General features: G+C 38.8%; 3 protein-coding genes across 3 annotated transcripts; all 3 read left to right on the top strand.

Annotated features, from left to right (window-relative positions):
• The first annotated feature begins 419 nt into the window (after positions 1-419).
• LOC132987935 (uncharacterized) lies at positions 420-5,982 on the top strand. The gene is made up of 6 exons (XM_061054944.1): positions 420-524; positions 1,304-1,411; positions 1,525-1,567; positions 1,736-1,890; positions 3,282-3,340; positions 4,167-5,982. Exons 1-6 carry the CDS (start codon positions 518-520, stop codon positions 4,638-4,640), a joined length of 846 nt encoding a protein of 281 aa, XP_060910927.1. The 5' UTR covers positions 420-517; the 3' UTR covers positions 4,641-5,982.
• A 1,126-nt stretch (positions 5,983-7,108) lies between these two features.
• Positions 7,109-10,064, top strand: timm10b (translocase of inner mitochondrial membrane 10 homolog B (yeast)). The gene is made up of 3 exons (XM_061054945.1): positions 7,109-7,389; positions 7,477-7,572; positions 7,897-10,064. The coding sequence occupies exons 1-3, from the start codon at positions 7,360-7,362 to the stop codon at positions 8,545-8,547; spliced, it is 777 nt and encodes a 258-aa protein (XP_060910928.1). The 5' UTR covers positions 7,109-7,359; the 3' UTR covers positions 8,548-10,064.
• Positions 10,065-10,972: 908 nt separating this feature from the next.
• On the top strand, positions 10,973-18,883 carry ilk (integrin-linked kinase). Its single transcript, XM_061054943.1, has 13 exons — positions 10,973-11,114; positions 11,662-11,807; positions 13,883-14,048; positions 14,177-14,272; positions 14,438-14,534; positions 15,290-15,373; positions 15,451-15,536; positions 15,632-15,741; positions 17,288-17,415; positions 17,532-17,653; positions 17,787-17,886; positions 18,082-18,212; positions 18,384-18,883. Exons 2-13 carry the CDS (start codon positions 11,719-11,721, stop codon positions 18,531-18,533), a joined length of 1,359 nt encoding a protein of 452 aa, XP_060910926.1. The 5' UTR covers positions 10,973-11,114; positions 11,662-11,718; the 3' UTR covers positions 18,534-18,883.
• Positions 18,884-20,641: the final 1,758 nt, after the last annotated feature.

Raw genomic sequence — 20,641 nt, 5'->3', positions numbered from 1 at the left:
AACACAAGTGGAACCAAAGCACACTTTAAATTTAGGCTAGGTTTGAGATGTAAGATCAAAAATTGTGTCCAACAAATAAGGGCTCAGATAATAAAATATGTTAATTTTCTTTGTCTCAGAAAATGTTTCTATTTTGACGAAAGTGTATGGAATATTTTCGGTCTAAAAGTGAAACTCTTTTTTGTTTGTTTTTCTTTGAAATGTACACTTTTTTAAATTAAAAATTGAAGTTGCTAACATGTGTAATTTTTAACAGCTAAATAGCAGCGCAGTTCCTTTCCATGTGAAACCCTACAGTACATCACGATGAGACTTACAAAGACTTACACAGAATGAGGTTACAAAGTTTCCTGTTTGTAACTGAAGTGCAGCATGTTCGTGCATGTGTCTATTCAAAGCGCTGTGATAAGAGAGGGGTAACTAAGGCGAGGTAAAAATAGCACACCTCCATGCCCTGTAAGCTGAAAGCTATTGTGTGTGTCGGATAGACAACTCATTTGTCCAAGACGGCTGGAGTATGACAGGTAGGATCTGAACCGCTTTTGGAAATTTCAAATTACACAGATTTTCAAAGTTGAATATCAGTTTTTTATGCACTTTATGTTTGTAAATGTGTCCCTCTAATTAGTTAGCTACATGAAGATTTTTACTGGATAGACAGAAAAGCTTAATCCTTTTTCAAAACAAGAACAAAAGGGAAATATAATGGCATACAAATCTGTTTATTGTAGGTTAGCATCCAGACAAAACCTGGGAAGTTAATGATATGTAATGTTTGTTCATTCTGCCATGCGTGCCACAGCTAAACTAGGAAACTAGGATTTCTATAAAACTGCTGTTATAGCAGGAAGAATGAATTTCGGGACAGAATTATTTGCGTGATGCTGCATGTATAAAAATCATAGTTATGGTTTATTCAGATTTCACAAATCCGCCCTTTATTATTTTTCTAAAAAGTAATTATTGGATGTTACGTATGGTAGATATATTCAGTTTAAATTGGCTGTATTAATGGCTGCAGCTCTTAGTTTTTCCTCTGATTTTGTTTTGTAACTTAAAAAGGTCAGTGATCAGAGTTTTCATAGAAACATTTGATTTCATCGCCAGTGGTGACGCATTTGAAAAATCTTTCATCTTTTCTGTTTGTTACCGAGACCGGGGACTTCCATACAGTGTTTCAGAGATGGAGGATTAAACTTGTTGACTGTTGAATTTAACGTCAGAGGGTATCATTGCAGACATCTGTAAGCAGTGAAACTGTTAGAAGTGTTCATATTTGTTTTTGTTTTTGTTTCTCTTTTAGAGTGTGACACTGAACTGGTAGGGCTGGTGCTGCTCTCTCTGGCCTTGTTGATCTCTGTGTGTGTCAATGTCTTCTTCTGCATTAGGCTGAAAGCCACACTGTGCAAAGGTTCTGTTACATTAAGTCAAATTATTGACAAAAAAAAAAACATTTTAATCACCACCAATCACTCTAAACTATGTACGCTTACAGTTTTCTATTATTTGCTGTTTTGCAAACAGACACAGAGACGTGCTGCTACCAACACATTTACCAAGGAGAAAGGTTTGTTTAGTTCAATTAGGTTAAATCACTTTTATATGTTCAGCTACTTTTATTCAGTCCAAAAAATCTTGTTTCTCATTAGTTATCAAATGTCACTTTTCTTCTTATCTACAAATATACCTGTTATTGTGACATCTTATGTGTGATTCTTTTCCTCCATATTGGAAGGCTGTCACAGGATGAAGGGCAATATTTTAATTACGTTAATGATCATGAGCAGCAGGAAAATTCACAAAATCATCATGAGCAGCAGGAAAATTCCTACAATCATCATGAGCAACAGGAAAATCCAATCTATGGCAACATCAGAACTGAGAGACAAGGTGAGCTCAGGCCAGCTTTCTTTCATCTTCAAAATTAGAAACGTGTCTTTTAATGCCGTTGTGTATGTCTGCATGTATGTCTGGAGTACATTACACACGGTCTAATGACTGGCTTATGCTCATGGGGCCGGAAAAAAACTTCTTAAGTGCTGATTTCTTCTTAACTTTTGTCTTGATATTTATGAAAAAAGTGCTTATTTATTTTCTTAACTTTCTTAGGGAAAAACTTAAGAATACATGAGATTCTTGAAAGCAAAGTTTAAATTTCCTCCTTATTTTCTTCGTAACTTTAAGATCACACACTTGTCCTAAAATTGTTCAGAGTGAAAATGTAAGCCTCTAAATTCATTCATTTTAGACAACCGATTTCAGTTTTCACTAAACTTGTCTTAACTTTTATTGTTCATTTTAGCTTGCCACTGTTGTTTTTGGTGTACGTCTCCTGTCTTTGAAAATAAGATAGCACATTTGACAGTTAATTTTACCCAAAAACTTAAACTAACTAATGTTGTAATCTTTTCCTTTACCCAAAGTTATTTTTTTTATGTAAATTATAAATATGATTATCACAATAAAATCAATTGACAAACATGCTTATTATAATGTATTGAAATAACATTTCAGTCCTTAAGTCAATGATTTCACACCCAATATACATATAAGCATATGCATAGTCATATTATATAGGGATATATGTCTGCCCTACAACATCTGAGAAGTTCATCAGTAAGAAAATAAAGAAGTTCTTAAGAAAACAATCAGGAATTACACTTACCAACATTCTTAAGAACTTGCTAACTTTTTAATCCAGATTCTTCCTAAGTTTTATCTTAAGAGAACGTTTGTGAATCTGGCCCCTGGTTCCTAAAGCTCATTCTGAGCTTGGAAGATCTGCTTTTGGCTTCTTTGCACCATCGCTTTGGAATTCACTACTAAACACTTTAAAGATCAAGGCACTGGTTCCTTATGGACATTTTAGATCCTTAATTATGAACTTCTTAACTTCTGATTGCACCCGATGTAATTGTTTTGATTTTAACTTTGCTTTTTAATTGTATGTCTATTTTAACCGATGTTTTTTCTCTGTGATATAATCATATATATATATATATATATATATATTCATTGTTTAACTTTTTTATATGCGCAATGTCATTGTAAATGAGGGTTATGCTCACAATAATTTCTGAGTTTAAATAAAAGACATCATAAAAAGTAAAATAGACAAACCATTTCTATAAGAGTCATGCATGGTTGATATACACAATCTTAAGTTTATTTGGATCTGCAGGCCTTTGGCCTTTGAACAAAAATTCTTATTCTTATTTTTATGTATGTGTGCCCACTTAGAATGAAAAACAATTTATGCGTTGTTGTTTTTTTTGGATCAGGGTCTGTTGGGGGTTGCTATGAGATGATGACCATGCAGCACACAAGAGATCGTATGAAGGTAATAACTTTGAACATGTGTGCAGACTAGCAGGGATCAGCGGCACATTGTCTTTTTGAAGGTTTCAAGCTTTTGTGAGTGAAAATAGTTTTGTGTAGTTTTATTTTTTTATTGTAAGTCATTTAGCTTAGTGCCTTATAATGAATATTTTTTACCAACATTTAACAGCATGAGTAGAGTTTTTTCAAACTATTAGAATTAAATTTTTCTACATCCGTTGTGCAAGTTACATTTTCTGATTGTTTGACCTTGATGTTTTTTTACTGATTTATGTAGAATTGCTAATGGTTTATTGTCGAGACTGCATGGGTTAATACATCAATAAATCTTTTGAAACGTTTGCAACCCAAATACAGAGGGCGAAATGTAGTGATTATAACATGCACTAAAGATGACATTCAAGAATATGTTTTTGAGCTGTTTAATCAAATTCTCAACCTATGGCATTAAAATATTTGGGTTATTCTGGTACCGGTGTTTTTATAAAATTCTATATTAGGGGCTTTTGTTCTCACGTTCACACTGGTACTATTTATATACAGTATATGCTGGTTTGCATGTAAACTGATATATCCTGTAGACCACTTGAGATTTCTACTGACGGGTTTGCTTGTAAAACGGAAAGCAGCTGACACCATAGGTGTTGTGGTCTGAGAAAGTTTCAGCACAATGTGTCCTAAAAATAAACTACACACAGAGAAACGCACACAAAGTGCAGCCACATGATCCACACTTAAATACCATACATTTAAGACTTTTGTCTGTCAATCTTTACACCTAGATAGAAACATTTCATACCTATTTTGTCTTCATTTTCTGCAACCAGACTTTAGAGGCTGACCTGAATTATGCTTCACTGGATCTGAAGTTGGCAAAGAAACACAAGAAGAGGCATCGCCATCAGCGTCAGGGACGAAACAGCCTTCAAAATCAGCTGACAGTCCACCCTGTGAATGCTTTCATGGAGGTGGAGGCAGACATGGACGCTCACCTTCCGTCCAGAGACACCAGCACCATGGTGTCCCACAGTAGCATCTACCTGAACAGTCAACAGATAGTACAGGAGGCAGAGGAGATGGAGAGAGAATGGGGGATGAATGTGGAGAGGGAGAAAGAAAGTTGGGAGGGAATAAGAGGAGAGGACGATCACATGAATAAAGTGAGGAAAGGAAGGGAAGAAAGTGAGGAAAGAATTGAGTTTAGTAATGGGAATGTATGTGCACTTCTTTCAAAGGCTGAGGAAAGTTGCACAAATCATTTTATTGGCAGCTTTAGTCATGATGATGTCCAACAAGATTAGCCTGAGCTGAACAGGCCGCCTCAAAAAGCCAACAAACACTTTTTCTACATTTGTGTCTTTAAAGATGCAACTTTAATATTTAATGAGCTCTGCGCAGTTGAGCAATTTCCTTTTTCATGCAAACAAACAACCTCTTGATGTCTACACATTGAGCAACAGAGGAACATAAGTGCACCTTTTCGCTTCAGATGATGCAATAAAGGTAGAGGATTAAAAGAGAAAGGAAACTGTGTGTACGTGACATTTAGAGGTCAAGGGCTGTATATGGAAATGTTTGAATTATTATGAAAGCTGTGGAAAAACTTAAAATCAACACAGGACACGGAAGATCATTTACAGACAAACGAAAAGATGTCTCATACCGAAGGTGTGAGGAAAATAAATCCTACAATTTTTTTCCATGCTGTAGGGGATTCCTGAGCCAAAAGAGGTGATTGTTTCTTACTGTAAATAAATGGACACTTAAACATCTGATTTTCATTCCATATGGTTCACATGGAAGAAATTAAAGGTAAGAAGTGAAAAAGGGGAAAGCTATGAGTGGGACATATTATATATTTTCCTCTTGTGGGTTTATTGTGTAAACATCACCCACAGTGGATTTCTTCCTTGTCATAGTAATGATCAAATGATTCACTTTCTAATCTATTGCACTAATGATCTAATATGCTAACAGCTTAAATGATGATTTCCTTCTCTGTGATCCCAAAACAGAATGAGAAGTCACAGCCCACTGAGATAACTGAGCTTAGAAGTGAACTCGGCAGTCACAGATATGCCACACACTCACCATTTTTTTGACAGTTTTTCAATAGCTGTCCATGGCCTACTTCCTGTATGGATTTATCTCTGGCCTCAGGCGCTTTGAATCAAACTGTCACAGACAGGATGGAAACAACACAAAAGAACACACGGCTATAACACAACTCTCTTAGAAACTATCAAAATATTACTCAAAGCATGAAAAATAAAATGTATTTCAAAATATATACAGTAGTGCTTCCATAGACAAAATCATGTTCAATTTCCTTAGAAACAGAAGTGTCTGAATGAGTTGCACAGTTTTTCACTTTAGGTTATTTAGGTGACATCATGATAGAAAATATGTTTTTCTCCAAAAACGCAAATTAAGTTTTCAAGCATATTGCAATGGCAGATGAGGGACTGGAAAGGGCAAAAGCAACATATTTTATTCTACCATTTACAGTGTTGCATGTTGAAGTTTCCTCCTGTCATTTACAGCCCTCTGTCTGTGCAAAAAGTATTTAATAGTGTATCATAAAGCAGTATGAGACTTCAGATGTCTGGGTTAGTCAAATAAAGGAAATGCTTCTGTCTTTTATCTCAAATGTCCTCTATTTTGTTCTCTTGACTGTATTCCCCTGTACAGCTACACAGGTGACCAAGTATCACAGAGAGGAAGGCCAGTAGGCCAGTACTGACATTACTGCTGTGGTTATAGCTTCTTAATATGTCCAGCTTTAACTTGTCAGATGTTATGGATAAATGTTTTCACATGAAAAGTTGGTATCCAAATGCATTTGGAAGTAATCTAATGTCCAGTATCAAAAAGAGTGAATAAAGACTAACTAACTAACCAAATGTAATCAGTTAGTTTGTTTTAAAGTTATGACCTGTAGGTTTTGACATCACATAGAGCAGCTCTGGGGACGTTTTGTCTTACTTAAAGGTCAGGCTACCTCTGCTTTGTTATTGACAGTTCAGTAGAGGAAACTAAACTAAAGGTAAACTACTGTTTAACTTGTCTGAACAACCGGTGTTGTTGTAGTTGTCCAATATAGGCCTGTAAGCTACATGGTATTTTTAAAACTAGGAATTGTAGGCTAAATAACATTAGTCTGTGAATGTTAATCGCTGCTTTTGAGCGAAACAACTTAAAATTCAGTGGCTTTGTACATACGTGATGGGAAATGGAGGGATATTGATAACTCACTAATCAAGTAACATGATAAACTAGCTCTTCTCAGTGTGCATTGTGCCATGAGTGCTAACCATGATACATAAATGTGCTGGTTTGGTGAGGGGTTCGGAGCTATGAGCAGGACTAGTTATAATTTTACCTCGAGTTTTCTCAGAATTAAATCTGGGAAAGTATTAGGATGTATGAACTGAGGCAATGGTAATGAGGTTTGACCAAAAACTGGGTTTACAGTCTATGGGTTTGACGGGTTTTACAGAATGAACATCAGGTTAGGCTGTTTTATTGGCTAACAAGAGTCCTTGGGTCATGAGTGAAATGTATTGAATTAGACTTTAAACGGTGTTAAGGGCTCTCAAACGACTAAATGTTAAAGGTTTGTCAAGATTTCAAATGAATTGATGTATATTTTAAGTATTTCGGGCCAACGGAATCCTAAAAAGAGTAAAATCCCAACACATAGACATGCTTTTTCGAAAACCGGAAAAGGATCTATTTTTTTCACCACCAAGTGAGTAGTCCTCCTGAGTCCTGAGCGTAAACGATCTTCGGCACAATCATGGCAGCGCGCATGTGAATGTCATGCCATTCTAACACACGTCGTGAATTAGTTAACGTGTGAGTGCTATTGGGGAATCGTTAAAGCTGGATGGTGCATTACATCTTGTGGTATTGTACTTTCTATAACATCAGACAGATAAGGACCGGAAACTGTTATTTTTGTCATTAACTGACCAGCGTTAGCATTGTAGCTGAGCAGTCAGCAGCTTCACAGTAATCATGATGGATCCCGATCAGCAACTGAGAAATGTAAGTGACTTTAATATGCAGTGGTTACTACAATGTACTTTACTACAAATTAAAATGTGTTTGGTGATATGGTTGTGTCCCTTGCAGCTCAAGGATTTCCTCCTAGTTTACAACCGCATGACTGAAATCTGCTTCCAGCGATGCACCAGCAACTTTAACTACAGAAACCTCACCATGGACGAGGTAAGACAATAGTTTGGTAATAATTATACATGCATACAATTGTGCTGATGGTTTAAAGTCAGAATGTTATTGCAACTGGCCCACCGTCTTTTATATACATGCTATTTCTGTCAATATAACATTTGTCATGTAAAAATTGTCCTTCACCAAACTGCCGACATAAGGGTTGTTAGAAAAACACTCTGTTTTACAAGTCTCTAGAGTCAATCACAACTCTCCAGTCTAAGCCATGAGTAAACATCCAAACATATTTTAGCCATATAGTGCATCTTGATTACAAACTGTAATATACCCTCATCATCTCTCATTGCTGTGTTGGTTTAGGAGCGCTGTGTGGACAGCTGTGCTGGGAAGCTTATTCGCTCGAATCACCGCCTGATGGGCACCTACGTGCAGCTAATGCCCCGGATGATGCAGCGGCGAATGGATGAGATGGAGACCAAGGCTGCAGAAAATGCCAAGGCAGCAGAGGCTGCTGCTTTAGCATCTGTTGGGCCAGTTGCCACAGAGGCCTCGCCAGCGTCTGAAACCCCTATCGCCCTATCTCCACCCCTGCAAGCACCTCCACTGACTGATGTCTCACCAGAAGCCTTTGGCTCAGTATTCAAGCCAGTAGGAGCAGATATTCCAGTTGGGTTTGACGCTGTCATGCCTGCATCCACAGCAGCAACGGGAGTCAAAATGTCAGCTGCTGCACCTTTCACACCTGCGACCGAAGCAGTGAATCTGTCAGTGCTTAATGAAGCTGGCAGTGGACCCTCATACACAGCAGGACTTTCTCAGTCATTTGTAGCTGGTGCTCAAATTGAGTCTGGGAACTCAGCACCGGCTTTTACGCCATCTCTACCCACATCCATATCAGTAGATGTTCCTGTGGCAACTGTAGCTGCACCTGCAGTGTCTATATCCTCAGAGAGTAGACCTCTGTCAGTCCTAGTGAAAGCCCCAGAGGTTCCCCCACCATCAGGACAGTAACGATGCCCTTTGGGTTTGTGTCAGGAGGTCAAACTGTTAGTGATATGTCCCAAATTCCAACATATACCCATCAGAACCATATCTGATGATAACATTATGATCTGATCTCAAAAAGAAAATATAATGACTAGATCAGCATAACACATAATATATGATAAATGTTTGTATTTGAATTCTTCTCATATGTTTCTGGCTCATGTGAAAAATATGAGCATGTTCAGCTTTAGTTTCTGTCTTCTTGTTTTTTGCTTCACCAAATTAGCAACTCTAAGGCCTCAAATTAGAGTCTGTCTACTTCTGATGGAAATAAAACCACTTTATCACGTTCCTTTTTTACTTAACAAATTCAATGATCGTGTTTATCTGTAGTCCAGTGCCCCGTGATCTCCCCATCATTAGTTATTTATATATTATAGTCATTTCTGACTCAGTTTTAAAAAATACAAGATTCAACATGCAGACACTGAAATTCTTGATCTACTGAACATGTTTTGTTTGGTAAAAAAAAAAAAAGCCAGAACAGGTGTATATGAAGTCATGTGTGGGTGAAATGGAAGATGCAAAGGATTTTAGTGATGGCAGCCTCTTACAGGTCAAAACTTTAGAAGCCTCTGATTCTGAACATTCAGGCGAGCTCAGGCAAAGGAACACTCAAACACACTGATTACTGATCATTTTCAATATTTGTACTTAAAGGTTCCTTTATTGTGAATTCTACATTGCAAACCTCTTGCAGTTGTTTGAAAACACAATAGGGCCCTGGCCCTTTACTGCAGGATGTATTAACTAAGACTTAGGTTGAGGTGTCTGCAACATGCTCTCACTGGATAGATGCAAATCCAACACAAGACCTTTATAACTTCATCTCCTCTTTCTCCTCCCATCATTTAAATCTCTTTGCAACCAAGTACCTATATATGTACCACATAACAGTTTTCCCCCAATGGCGTAATTCTTCATCCACTAAGATGATGACATCATATATCAAACTAACTGTGATCCAATTTAAGTGACAGTAAAGGGTTGTAGAGTAAATTAAGTATTATTCAAATAAAAATATGTATTACAATGTTTAGTGTGGCACATTTGAAAGGAAGCATTTCAACACTTTATTTAAATCATTGACGTTCAGTCTTGAGGTTTGGTATTTTACTGTTATTAGCTGGCAAAGCAAGGTGTTTATATAATTAGAGTAAGACCAGTTGTAATCAAACACAAAGCATTATTGGAAGCATAGGCTATTGTTGATACAACGTAGTGGACCAATGCATAGCAAAACTTAATTCTGTCAGATGTTCTGATTATTTTGAATGACATCTTAGTTATTACGCTATCACGAATCTGCTTGTGAAGAAAACAAAGAATACAATTGGTTCTATCAATTTCCCTTAACCACATCCCTGTCGTTGTGACTTTGGTGGTGTTTCAATTGTCCATGCTTTTGAAAATAAATGATGTGACCCATTTAGGAACAAAAGCGTAATGATGCTACATTAAAAATATGTTTATACAATTTCTATGGTGTGGTGTTTGTTACATGGATACTAATTCTCAGTCCTGACAGATTACAAATAAAGATGAATGATTAACATAAGAGGAAGATCAAGTATCAAATCCTTTAGGCTACTTGAGTTAAGCACCAACATCAGTCCTGCATTCATTTTGTAATAGTTTTGTCAACACCTTGTAGCCTTATTAAAAGTTAACTGATACCATAAATAATAATTTTTTGTTTGAATATGAGCCTACTGATTAATTCTAGAGATGTTAAAGATGAAGCTGACTACTTAAAGCTGTTGAAAAGTTTAACGTCACCAACAAAAAAATAAAAAAGCCTCAATTATTTCTAGTCTCGCTGTAAAAAAAACTCAACTTTCTTGAGCTTAGAAAAAAATGAAGTTTTCAGTTTTCTGAAAACAGATTTTTAGCCAACCCAATTAATTATTTTAAAAAACTTATTAAGTTAATGAGTTTGACATCTTGTTTCAACCTGTAAGGGAATAATAGATCATTTAGTTTATCCAAAAATGTTAACTCACCAAATGTAAATAAACATGGAGGAAATGTATGTGAAAACAAATCTGAAAGGTTGTACTAAACAAGTTTAAGTTACTAAAACATATTTCCAGATTAAATGTAGGCTAGTGGCGTAATATAAAATTGTGAAAAAAAAAAAAATACAGTGAAGTAGGCTACGAGTTAGTTAAATTTTTGACATGACTACAGTACTTGAGTATTTTTACCTATAGTCACATTCCACCACTGTTATAACTGCCCACATCCCTCCTCCTCTTCACCTGACCTGGGTATTTTTGGCCTCCGTGTCAGGCCGCTGGGTGTCGCACTGTCGCATTGCCTCCAGCAGGGGGCGCTGTCGTGTGGCTGTCCCGGGACTCTGCCAGTAGCAAGAGCTCCCCTAACTTCTCAGCAGTAGCTCACATCAGCTCCGAGGAGCGGGGCGTGGACTCAAACCAACTCTTCACTGCCCTTACATTTGAGGAGACGGCGGACTTTTCGTGGGGGGAAAAAGGGAAAAAAAAAAGAGGAAATCGATCTAGTCGAAGCCGGTAAGACCTTTGAAAATGTGTTTGTATGTTTAATTGTCTTGTTTACACTGTGATGGGAAAGTTTGCTTTGGTAGTCCAAGTTCACTTTGACTGTTTTAACAATAGATTTCAAAGTGAAACGATGGGCCAGCCCATCCGATTCCACAGGGAAAGATTGAGCCAAAGGGGAAATGGACCTCATCATTTAATTTAACTGATTGTTTGTGTTTGTTTGTGCAGCGGATGATGTTAATATCGCATCTAACAATCTGTAGCCTATAAAACTAATGGCTCAGTCATTGGTCCAACGTGGAAATGAATGCTAAGGACTATAATGATACCAGGAAAGACAAAATATAATACAGCCAGGCTCAGACACAGAGTTTATCCTTGGGCATTAGTGTTTTCAAGTCCATAATTTAGTCTGATACAATGATATCTGTTTACCTGCTTAGTCCTCTGGGAGATAAAACAAACTCTGAATGGCTTTTGCTTCTAACCTTACTCTGCTTGTTTGGGAGGAATCAAACAACTCTTCTCTTGTAGGCTATAAAAACTCTTTTTACAACTTTTGCAGGCTACATGTTCCTGATTTTAAAAGAGAGAGTCTGACTGCAGAATAACCATGGATGACATCTTCACTCAGTGTCGAGAGGGGAACTCTGTAGCCGTCCGCCTGTGGCTGGACAACACAGAGAATGACCTCAACTTGGGGTAAGTGGATAGATCGGCAACCCAGAATTAGCTCAGAATATGTAAAGCGTTGAAGATGACTGCAGAGGGGCCTCTGTCTTCTCTCGGATTTGACATGTAGCACTGTGAAGTTGACTTCAAGCAAACGTACCAGATTTGGTACGGTGTGCAAGGTGATTCTGTGCTGGTGCCATCGAGTGTGCACACAAAGTGAGCCAGCCTTGGCAACGTCTGAGTTGGTCGAATAGTTTCCACATTGTGCGTTCCCTCCCTGCAGCTCCACATGCCGCACGAGCATCACCCAGAGTCGGTAATTCTAGGCCAGTCTGAGCTTTTTTCCCCCTAGTTTTCTTCTTGGATTTCTCTCCTAATGATGTCATCCCCAAAAACTGTCTCTGCGTAAAAGCAGAGGCTGATTTGTGGTGGCTGAAAAACTGAAAATAACCTTTAACTCCTCGTGCACTGGAACGAAAAACTTTGTAACTTACGTGATAATAGTCACTTGAATGAGAAATAGTCTATAGGTCATGGGATAATCTCATGATCAGTTTATAGCTTTTAAACTAGAAATATACATAGTTATATATAAAATCTAACTGCTCTACAACTCTATAATGTTCATGAGTTTCAGCCTTATAGTGTTCCTACAATTCTTTGTGATATTCAGAGCACGTCAGACTGTTTACAAAATTTCCTCACTAGAAAGGAGCTAGAAGACCTCACCGCTAAAGGCCTCGGTTATCTCATTCTTGGGCCAGGCCATATATGTGCAGTTTGTTGACGTTGACTTTGAAGGGCTGCAGAGCTGCTGGCCAACCACGCAACAGCGGAGACCATTTCCTCTGTTCAAGTCCATACAGGGCCAGACCAGGCCCTCCGCCGACAGAGCTTCCCCCAGGCAGCTAGCTGCAGTCCCACATAAACATCTGACACACCAGTCATTATGCTGGAGGAGCGGGCTTTGGTTTTAACTGCGTGAACCCAGCCTTTAATTGCCTTCAGAATGACCAATGATGTGTAATAAATGTCATATGTTGGTGGGAAAAACAAGACAGTTAGTAGGAGCATTTTGTTTGCGGTGACACAGGAAGACACAGGGGGGGGAAAAAAGGAGAGCGGGAGAGATAGACTGTCATTCCTGAGTTTTTTTCCCCCCCCATGTTTCTTTTTATAGCACACAGGGTTGCTCAGACTATGAACTATCTGTCCACAGTGCTGCATCAGAGCTGACACAGAATGTGGCTAACTGCTGTTTCACTTATGTGTGAGCTAGTACTGCAACTATTTCCTATTAGAGGCCATACAAGCCTGTGGTTTGCTGTTAAACAGCTTGTGCACGTTGTGGCTTTGCATTGAGCTGTGAGGAGCCCCTGCAGCTGTCCTGGGGTCAGCCATTGTAAAGGAGTCACTTGGGTGGCACATAGGTGACAGCTTGGCTCCTTGTAGACTGCAGGAGCACTATGTTCACTGCTGTCTGTGTGTTTAAATCTTTGCGTATGCCAGCAGGTTTTCCAGCTTCTGCACAGACATATTTATCACTATAGGCTCCAGACAGCGCGAGGAAGCCTGTGCTTAAGTCTAAATAAAGACCGGTAGGTTGCTGGTGTGAGAACCTGTGTGGCTGTATGTCAAAGAAAACCATAAACCAATTAATTTACCAGCTCATTTCTGGGCCTTTCTGTAATAAATTATTTGTCTGTGCAGTAGAGATACATGATTATGGCCAAAATGATAATCATGATAGGCTTAAAGGAAAGAGGATTGAAGCTCAGGCTGGCATGCAATGCGACAAAAGTATGACTATTTTAAAGCCACTGAGTGAAAGAGGGGGATTAGTTAGATTTCCAATACAGAAGAAGATGGGGTCTTGCTAATAAAAGACATAAAACATAATGTGTTTAACTGTTTAGAGGTGAATATACTCCTTTGCTAAGGGCAACCACATTCAGTTGAGTTCAAATAAAGCACATCATCACACTCCTTCAAACAATTTCAAGGTTTATAAACAAACGTTGTCATGTGCTCCAGGATTAAAAGGCTTCTGAATGTGTCCTCCTTTGCTCTTTTTTTTTCCCTCTGTGTGTCTTGTGTTTCAGTGATGATCACGGCTTCAGCCCCCTCCACTGGGCATGCAGGGAGGGGAGGAGCGGTGTTGTTGACATGCTCATCATGAGAGGTGCTCGTATCAACGTGATGAACCGAGGAGATGACACCCCGCTGCATCTCGCCGCCAGTCATGGACATAGAGACATTGTGGCTAAGGTAAACACATTCACACGTTTTATGGTTACAACAGGACCTGTTGCACCTTTTTTTTTTTTATTGAAAAAAAAAGAAAAAAATGTAATTTATTGCTTAATTTCCTCACTTTGTGTCCTTTTGAATATCAGCTGATTCAGTGCAAAGCAGACCCCAATACAGTCAACGAGCACGGCAACACACCGCTCCACTACGCCTGCTTCTGGGGCCAAGATGAGGTTGCAGAGGTGAGGTTCAATACACCCACGTTCAAGAGCCCTCTTCTGGGGAGTAACAGCCACTGCAGTGATTGAGTTGTTGTGCAGTCGAGCTCAGAATGCTCCCAGTGTTTTTGCTTTTAACATGATAACAATCTTCTTTATGAATAACACAGTGTAATCCTCTTTTTGTAGGACTTAGTGGCAAGTGGGGGCCAGGTGTGTGTTTGTAACAGGTATGGACAGACACCTCTGGACAAGGCCAAGCCTCACCTAAGACAGCTGCTTGAAGGTTAGAGATCATTTGTGTGCAATTTTAACACACTGATTAGTAGGGATGGGAATCTCAGGGTCACTCACCGTACAATACAATACAATACAATACAATACGATATGCAATACATTGCATGAGATAACAATAATATCACGATACAGCAATTGCAAGACAATCATATAATGATACATCATAATAACTTATTCCTTGAAGAATATATAATGCTCCTAAAACACTGAAGCGCAGGATTAATGTATCTATTCACTGCGATTTAATGTCAGTGTCACCTCTTTTCACGCTTGATCTCTAAACGTCTATTCACCACTTTCGACATTGTCTGGCAGTCTTCTTTTTTTTTTTTTCTCGCTGTCAACTTCTTCTTCGGCCAGTTAACTTCTGTTGCACTCATTCATGTCAGAAGCTCCAGGGAAATTAGTTTTTGAGCCATATTTGTTTTTTATTCCATCCATCCATTATCTATACTGCTTTTCCCATTCGGGGTCGCAGGGGGCTGGAGCAGTTCATTGGGCGAGAGGCGCGGTACACCCTAGACTGTTATCCAGTCAGTCACAGGGCTGATATATAGAGGCAAACAACCTGCCACACTCACATTCATCCCTACGGGCAACACAAACGACTCAGGATGAGGATAATGTTGCAGTAGACATATTAACATATTGTCCCATCCCTACTAACACGTCATACAAAATGAGCAGAAAATCCTTCAACTGGAAGTTATGTATCATTGTTTCTTCTTTTGTGAATGTTTATAGAAAAGGCAGAGAAAATGGGTCAGAGTATGATCAAAGTGCCTTACAAAGAAACTTTCTGGAAGGGCACCATGCGAACACGACCTCGTGAGTATAAAAAAAAAGAAAAGAATCACATCTAAGTTTGAGTTAGAATTTGATTGATCATGTCTTGGCTCTTTTAGGTAATGGTACCTTGAACAAGCAGGCCGGTATTGACTATAAGCAGCTTTCACTCTTGGCAAAGATCAATGAAAACCAGTCCGGAGAGGTCAGTTTCCCCGTTGAAAGTCAGTTCATGATTTTTTTTTCTTTTTTCAAAGTCCAGTCAGTTGTTTTGACCACTTTCTATCGCTCTGTGTGCAGTTGTGGCAGGGCCGGTGGCAAGGGGATGAGATTGTAGTGAAGGTGCTACAGGTGAGAGACTGGACAACGAGGAAGAGCAGAGACTTCAATGAGGAGCATCCCAAACTCAGGTCAGTTAATGAATCCGTCTTAAATCTTTAAAAAAAACTATTAGAAGTAGGTTTGATTGGGCCTAAATGTCATTTATTTTAGCATTGCACTAAAATATATGAGGGTTTTGTTTTTTGGCATCAAAGCTGTCAATCTGTTTGCATAAACTAAAGATAATATATTTGGTTCTTTTCTGAGCCTGTTCGTCTGGGGTTGTAGTCAGCCTATGAGCACTTGGACATGCTGATTCACGCAGTTCTTATGAAGGGATGGGAGTGACGCTTGGTTTCACCAGTTGAAGTCAGTGGTTGCAGAGAACTGCAAAATTCTTGTGCAACAACAGAGAGAGGAGTTTTTTTTTTTTTGTAAGTGGGTTTGGTTGGTGAAATGGTGAAATAGTTTCTGGAAGCTGAGAAGCTCTACAATATGACAAAAACACATGACACAAAGCTACTAAACGTGAATTCATTCACAACATACAGTTTGAAGAATGCTCATACAATTTAAAAGCAGGACTTTTTCAAAAGGAAAAAAAGTCTCACAGTCATGTGGAGTCAAGGTAACCAGCACCCTTAAAAAGGCAGACAGTTAACCATAAGATGTTTTCACACTTGCACAAAACTCCTGAAAAAGTCCTGAAGTCTTCGGGGAGAGTCTGACTTTATCCAGAGTTTCTCTTACCAGGCCCCTAGTAGAATTTCAGTGTAAAGTGTTAATGAGCAGATGTGAGAAAGCAGCAGGATTTAATCTGGAGAATTCACCTCAAGCAAATGAGAGGAGCTGATGACGTTTATTCCCGGTGATTTATTCACCATAGACTATATACATGTAACTGGTGTGATCTTGGTGCACGTAATTAAACTGTTTCATTATGTTCTGTGTTCACCAGTATGTTCTTCTCCACTCTTCTGTTAATATTCTGATTCTGCCGAACTACACATAGCATTGATATTAAGGCAGATATTGTCATTATAGTGTAGTATAGTGGACTTGTTGCGTCACCCACCACTTCAGAATCGTTCATCTTACATCACGTCTTTCCTCAGGAGATCCCCCCCTCTTCCGACAAAGATAGTCTTTGGCTGTGAGGTGCATGTGTGAACAAGGGGAGGATTTCAGTGGTAGTCCGCCTGAAATTTCCTAGAGATTCCTAGAGAGTGCACATGTGAAAACGGATTACTTAGGTTTTCGTTTATCTTGACAATTATATCTCACAAGCAGAGATGATGTGTATTTACAGAAATAGCCATAACTGATCTAATTAATAAGAATAAACCTCCCAATGAAAAGACTTAGCTACAGCAAAACACTATAAACAACAGCTGATAAGCATATTAGCTTACCTCGCCAGGCTTCAACAGTCCGTCCAACATCCTTCCCTCTTTGAGAGTTAAGTAAAATAACAACAAATCCGCCCTTTTTTAATAAAATATTGAGATTGGAACCAGCGCTTTGATGATTGTTTCATGAGAATACAGTAGGAGGACGATATACTGCTGTATCAATATTTTCCCCCCGCCCTTAGTTAACACACATGTTTGCTTCTTCTTTCTGTTGTCTGCACAGGATATTTTCTCACCCAAACATTCTGCCTGTTCTCGGGGCATGTCAGTCACCCCCGTCACCTCACCCCATCATCATCACACACTACATGCCATATGGATCCCTCTTCAACATACTCCACCAGGGCACGAGTAAGTCATTTGAGTTGATGTACACACATAAACATATCTTCAGTCCACTATTCTGTCTTCCTTGTTTTCCGGCCTTTTTGTTATCCCTTCTTTTTAACCTGCGTTCTCTTCCCCAGCTCTGGTGGTCGACCAAAGCCAAGCTGTGAAGTTTGCATTGGACATCGCCAGTGGTATGGCGTTCCTTCACACCTTAGAACCAATGGTTTCACGGCTTTACCTCAACAGTAAGCATATAATGGTAAGACTGTCTTGGCCTACAAGCAACTGTTGTTTGTGAAAATGTTATTCTATCACTGCACAACACAAATAAGGCGATCCCATGACTCACTGACTGTGCAGATTTTAATGAGTAACAAACTAATGTACTGCAGATTGACGAGGACATGACAGCCAGAATCAGCATGGCAGACGCTAAGTTCTCCTTCCAGTGTCCTGGTCGTAGTTACGCTCCAGCATGGATGGCCCCTGAAGGTATTTGTTCCTTTTTATCCTCCTCCCTTCCACCTACTCCCTCCTCCCATAATGGCTTGTTACACTCTATGAGTCAGTCAGTAGGAGACATGCTGTACTGTATAATCATGTCCCAGTTTAGAGGTAGTCATAATGCTAATCTGGTGTGTTGCCATGCTACGGAATAAAAGCAATGATTTTTCTTCTTGCTTTCAGCCCTGCAGAAGAGGCCTGAAGACATCAACAGAAGATCTGCAGACATGTGGAGCTTTGCGGTGTTGCTGTGGGAGCTTGTTACCCGGGAGGTTCCATTTGCGGACCTCTCAAACATGGAGATAGGCATGAAGGTAAGTGGGCGCAATGTTTATTTACCCAAAGGCTAATTCTGTACTACATGTGCACATCCACATTCTGTGTCTCTTAGCAAATACCGCCTATATATCCAGAGGCTTTTACAGGTTTCTTTGCTTGCGATGTTTACACCAACTTTGCATCTTGCATTCCTACTTATTACTCAGGTGGCTCTTGAAGGTCTTCGTCCTACCATTCCACCGGGGATCTCTCCTCATATCTGTAAGCTGATGAGGCTCTGCATGAACGAAGATCCAGCCAAGAGGCCCAAGTTTGACATGATAGTCCCCATTCTGGAGAAGATGCAGGACAAGTGAACCCTTTGGCAGCAACACTACATTTTTTTTTTTTTAATCTCCAAACCACTCTGTATCTTCACTTCAATCATGTACCTGCTAAGCCACTGTAAATACTGTCAGAGACCACTCCAGCTACACAACTCATACAATAAGTATTATATTGCCTATCTTGTATAATTTAAATTTGAGGTATAAATGTTCTTAAGCTTTTACTGTATGTTGCTCTTTTACTATGGCTGAAATATGTTCATTGAAATATTGGCTTTTTTTGACTCTGACAAAGACCGATCCAAAGACGTGTATAGGAACAATGCTTTTATAAACATGAGCAAATACCAATGCAATAAATGTTTTATATTTATGACAAATCTGTGCTCCTTCATTTTGAGAAACCAACTCCCTTGTGTGGACAAACTTTTGTTTCATATTTACAAGTTTACTAAATTTTCTGTCATATGTTGGGTTTTTTCTTCAGTTGAGAGAAATTGCTCTTCGTCATGAAGTGATCCAGTTGATTTTGGCGCTCACTAGATGTGGCTGAAAGCTCCAGATACTATACTTTTAGTGGACCCCTTTGGCCTTAATTTCTTTGTCAAACTACTTTCTAGAGCAGTGGTTCCCAAAGTGGGGGTCGGGACCCCAAGGTGGGTCGCCAGCCACCAAGAGGGGGGTCGCGAGATGCCTTCCATAAAAAAACTGAAAGTGCATAAATAAATCTTTTCACCATTTTTGTAAATATACAAAAAGTAGTCCAATGTCATATAAGACCTAGTTTTTGCATAGGTTTATTAGTGTGTGCGTGGCTGTCGCTACGTTATATACCTAACTAACCACCTTAAAGAACAGTGGGGGGTCCCCAGTTTCTGTCACCCTCTGTTTGGGGGTCACGACCTGAAAAGTTTGGGAACCCCTGTTCTAGAGTACAGTAGTGAAGCCTCCAGTTCAACTTAGAGGCAACAGCTGCAGATCTCAGTTTGTGTTGATTTGGTGCCCCCCTGTGGACAAAGCTGCACATTGTATCTCCTTGCTCTTCTCCTGAGCATGCATTATTAATAATAATAATAATAATAATAATAATAATAATAATAATAACCTTTATTTATAGAGCACTTTTTAAAAGCAAGTTACAAAGTGCTTTACAAGGACAGCAAACACAAATTTAAAAACAGGCAGGTCATAGAATAATAAAAGCAAAGATTAAGAATTAACAACCATTAATAAACAACCACAATAAAATCAATTTAAAATAACTATAAAAGTCATACAATTCTTTTAAAGAAATTTTAAAAAGTGAAATTCAAGTAAAAATTTAAATTCAGCTAAAATCAGGAAAGGCTCGCCGGTAAAAGTGTATCTTCAGAAGGGACTTAAAGAGATGACTGATTCGCCTGACCTGATCTCATCGAGCAGGTTGTTCCATAGTTTTGTAGCCCTTCACGCAAAATAAATCTCATCCTTTTTTCTTGTAACAGTCAAACTTATCACTCTGAAAATCTTTGTTGTGTGAAAATGTAAACAAAGACTGTTTCAGCAGCGTGCTGTAACTCATTTTTTCTGACCCTACCCTGCAGCAGCAACTTCAGATTTAATAGTAAGATTCAATGATGTTGCTAATTGTGTTTTTTTTTTTTCTGGTAGGTCACAAAGAGGCATCAGTTTTAATTTCATTGTGTTACATCACAAGATTAAAGCTCCTGTGAGGAGTTTTAAGTTTAGAAACGTAAAGGAATTGCCTTTTATTCTTGCTTAAGAGTTAAAGTGCCTTTGAAAAGTTTTTAGTTGGCTATGTAACCGTCTGAAATTAATACTCATGCCTTTGGATGACTTTCAATAACAAACAAGACCAAAAGCATGAAGACTGATTATTTCTTTCAAGGTATTTTTAATGCCTGCAACTACTGCCAGGTAGGTGGACGAGAAGACCAACAACCACGGCAGAAAAAGTATTTGTTTATATTATTCACAGCTCTTTGGATGACCTGCAGATATGAAGATAATTTAAATGTGGTTGGCTTATTGCTAGCAGCACATGTTTTACTTCCTCTTTTGTTTGCATGTCAAATATCCTTGTTTTTTTGCTCTGGTGTTACGGTTCATGTAAATGCGAGTTGTTCATTTAAATTTCA

This window comes from Labrus mixtus, chromosome 14, assembly GCF_963584025.1.
Source record: "Labrus mixtus chromosome 14, fLabMix1.1, whole genome shotgun sequence".
Classification (NCBI taxonomy): Eukaryota; Metazoa; Chordata; class Actinopteri; order Labriformes; family Labridae; genus Labrus; species Labrus mixtus.
This window is presented reverse-complemented; position numbering and strand designations above follow the sequence as displayed.

Excerpts from the sequence above, each read along its gene's own strand:
- ilk (XM_061054943.1), top strand. The coding sequence starts at position 11,719 with ATGGATGACATCTTCACTCAGTGTCGAGAGGGGAACTCTGTAGCCGTC. Across the intron at positions 14,273-14,437 it reads GCCAAGATGAGGTTGCAGAG|GACTTAGTGGCAAGTGGGGG; the intron begins GTGAGGTTCAAT and ends CTCTTTTTGTAG. Across the intron at positions 14,535-15,289 it reads CCTAAGACAGCTGCTTGAAG|AAAAGGCAGAGAAAATGGGT; the intron begins GTTAGAGATCAT and ends GAATGTTTATAG.
- timm10b (XM_061054945.1), top strand. The coding sequence starts at position 7,360 with ATGATGGATCCCGATCAGCAACTGAGAAAT. Across the intron at positions 7,390-7,476 it reads CCGATCAGCAACTGAGAAAT|CTCAAGGATTTCCTCCTAGT; the intron begins GTAAGTGACTTT and ends TGTCCCTTGCAG. Across the intron at positions 7,573-7,896 it reads GAAACCTCACCATGGACGAG|GAGCGCTGTGTGGACAGCTG; the intron begins GTAAGACAATAG and ends GTGTTGGTTTAG.
- LOC132987935 (XM_061054944.1), top strand. Across the intron at positions 1,568-1,735 it reads CACATTTACCAAGGAGAAAG|GCTGTCACAGGATGAAGGGC; the intron begins GTTTGTTTAGTT and ends CCATATTGGAAG. Across the intron at positions 3,341-4,166 it reads ACACAAGAGATCGTATGAAG|ACTTTAGAGGCTGACCTGAA; the intron begins GTAATAACTTTG and ends TTCTGCAACCAG.